The sequence below is a fragment of the Antrostomus carolinensis genome, unplaced genomic scaffold, assembly GCF_000700745.2.
Source record: "Antrostomus carolinensis isolate BGI_N321 unplaced genomic scaffold, ASM70074v2 scaffold36421, whole genome shotgun sequence".
NCBI lineage: Eukaryota > Metazoa > Chordata > Aves > Caprimulgiformes > Caprimulgidae > Antrostomus > Antrostomus carolinensis.
Window position 1 is genome coordinate 1 of NW_010292603.1, and position 706 is coordinate 706.

The 706-nt window shown below is 64.3% G+C and overlaps 1 protein-coding gene across 1 annotated transcript in view; it reads left to right on the plus strand.

Moving 5' to 3' along the window:
- Positions 1-68: 68 nt before the first annotated feature.
- SLC12A3 (solute carrier family 12 member 3) overlaps positions 69-706 on the plus strand; it is a gene marked incomplete at both ends in the record, with an annotated part of 7,470 nt that continues 6,832 nt past the window's right edge. The window contains 2 exon segments of the mRNA XM_029087234.1: positions 69-203; positions 455-530. Of these exon segments, the coding sequence (XP_028943067.1) occupies positions 69-203; positions 455-530 (211 nt within the window).

The window sequence follows — 706 nt, forward strand, 5'->3', positions numbered from 1 at the left end:
CAGAGCTGCACCCCGTGTGTTGCCCTCCCCCCTGCCCGCCCTCACCTGCCTTCCCCTTGTCCCCACAGCCCGACCCGGGCCACCTCCGTGCTCCGGTGTCCGACCTGCAGCGGAGCAATGGGCTGCCAGAGGCTGAGGCAGAAGAGCCGGGCAGTGTCCCCACACCAGAGCCCGTCCGCTTCGGCTGGGTGAAGGGTGTGATGGTGAGTGTGACTCATCCCATGGGGACCATCCTCCTGCCCTCCTGTCCCCAACGGGGACACAACGTGTTTGTCCCTCACTGTCACATTTTTCCCAATATTTATCTATTTTTCCCCATCGGCTGCACTCTGAGCCGTTCCCCTGCTCTCCGTGGTGGGCTGGTTTTCGCTCAGAGGAGCAGGAGAACCAGCGTGGCCATGGCCATCCCCAGGTGCCTGTGCACTGAGGGCTGGTCCCCCCCTCTGACCTCCAGATTCGCTGCATGCTGAACATCTGGGGAGTCATCCTCTACTTGCGCTTGCCCTGGATCACCGCCCAGGCAGGAATCGGTGGGTGCCGTGGAGCAGCATGGGCAGGATGGCAGCACCAGGCTCACCACCACCCAGGACACCTCGGGGGTGGTGGGACTGCCGGGAGCATCGAGCGTGGGGTGATGTGTAGGGTCCTTGTGGGTCTCCCAGAGCAGGCAGGGGGGTCTCTGGGGTGGGGGGGATGCAGGAACCAC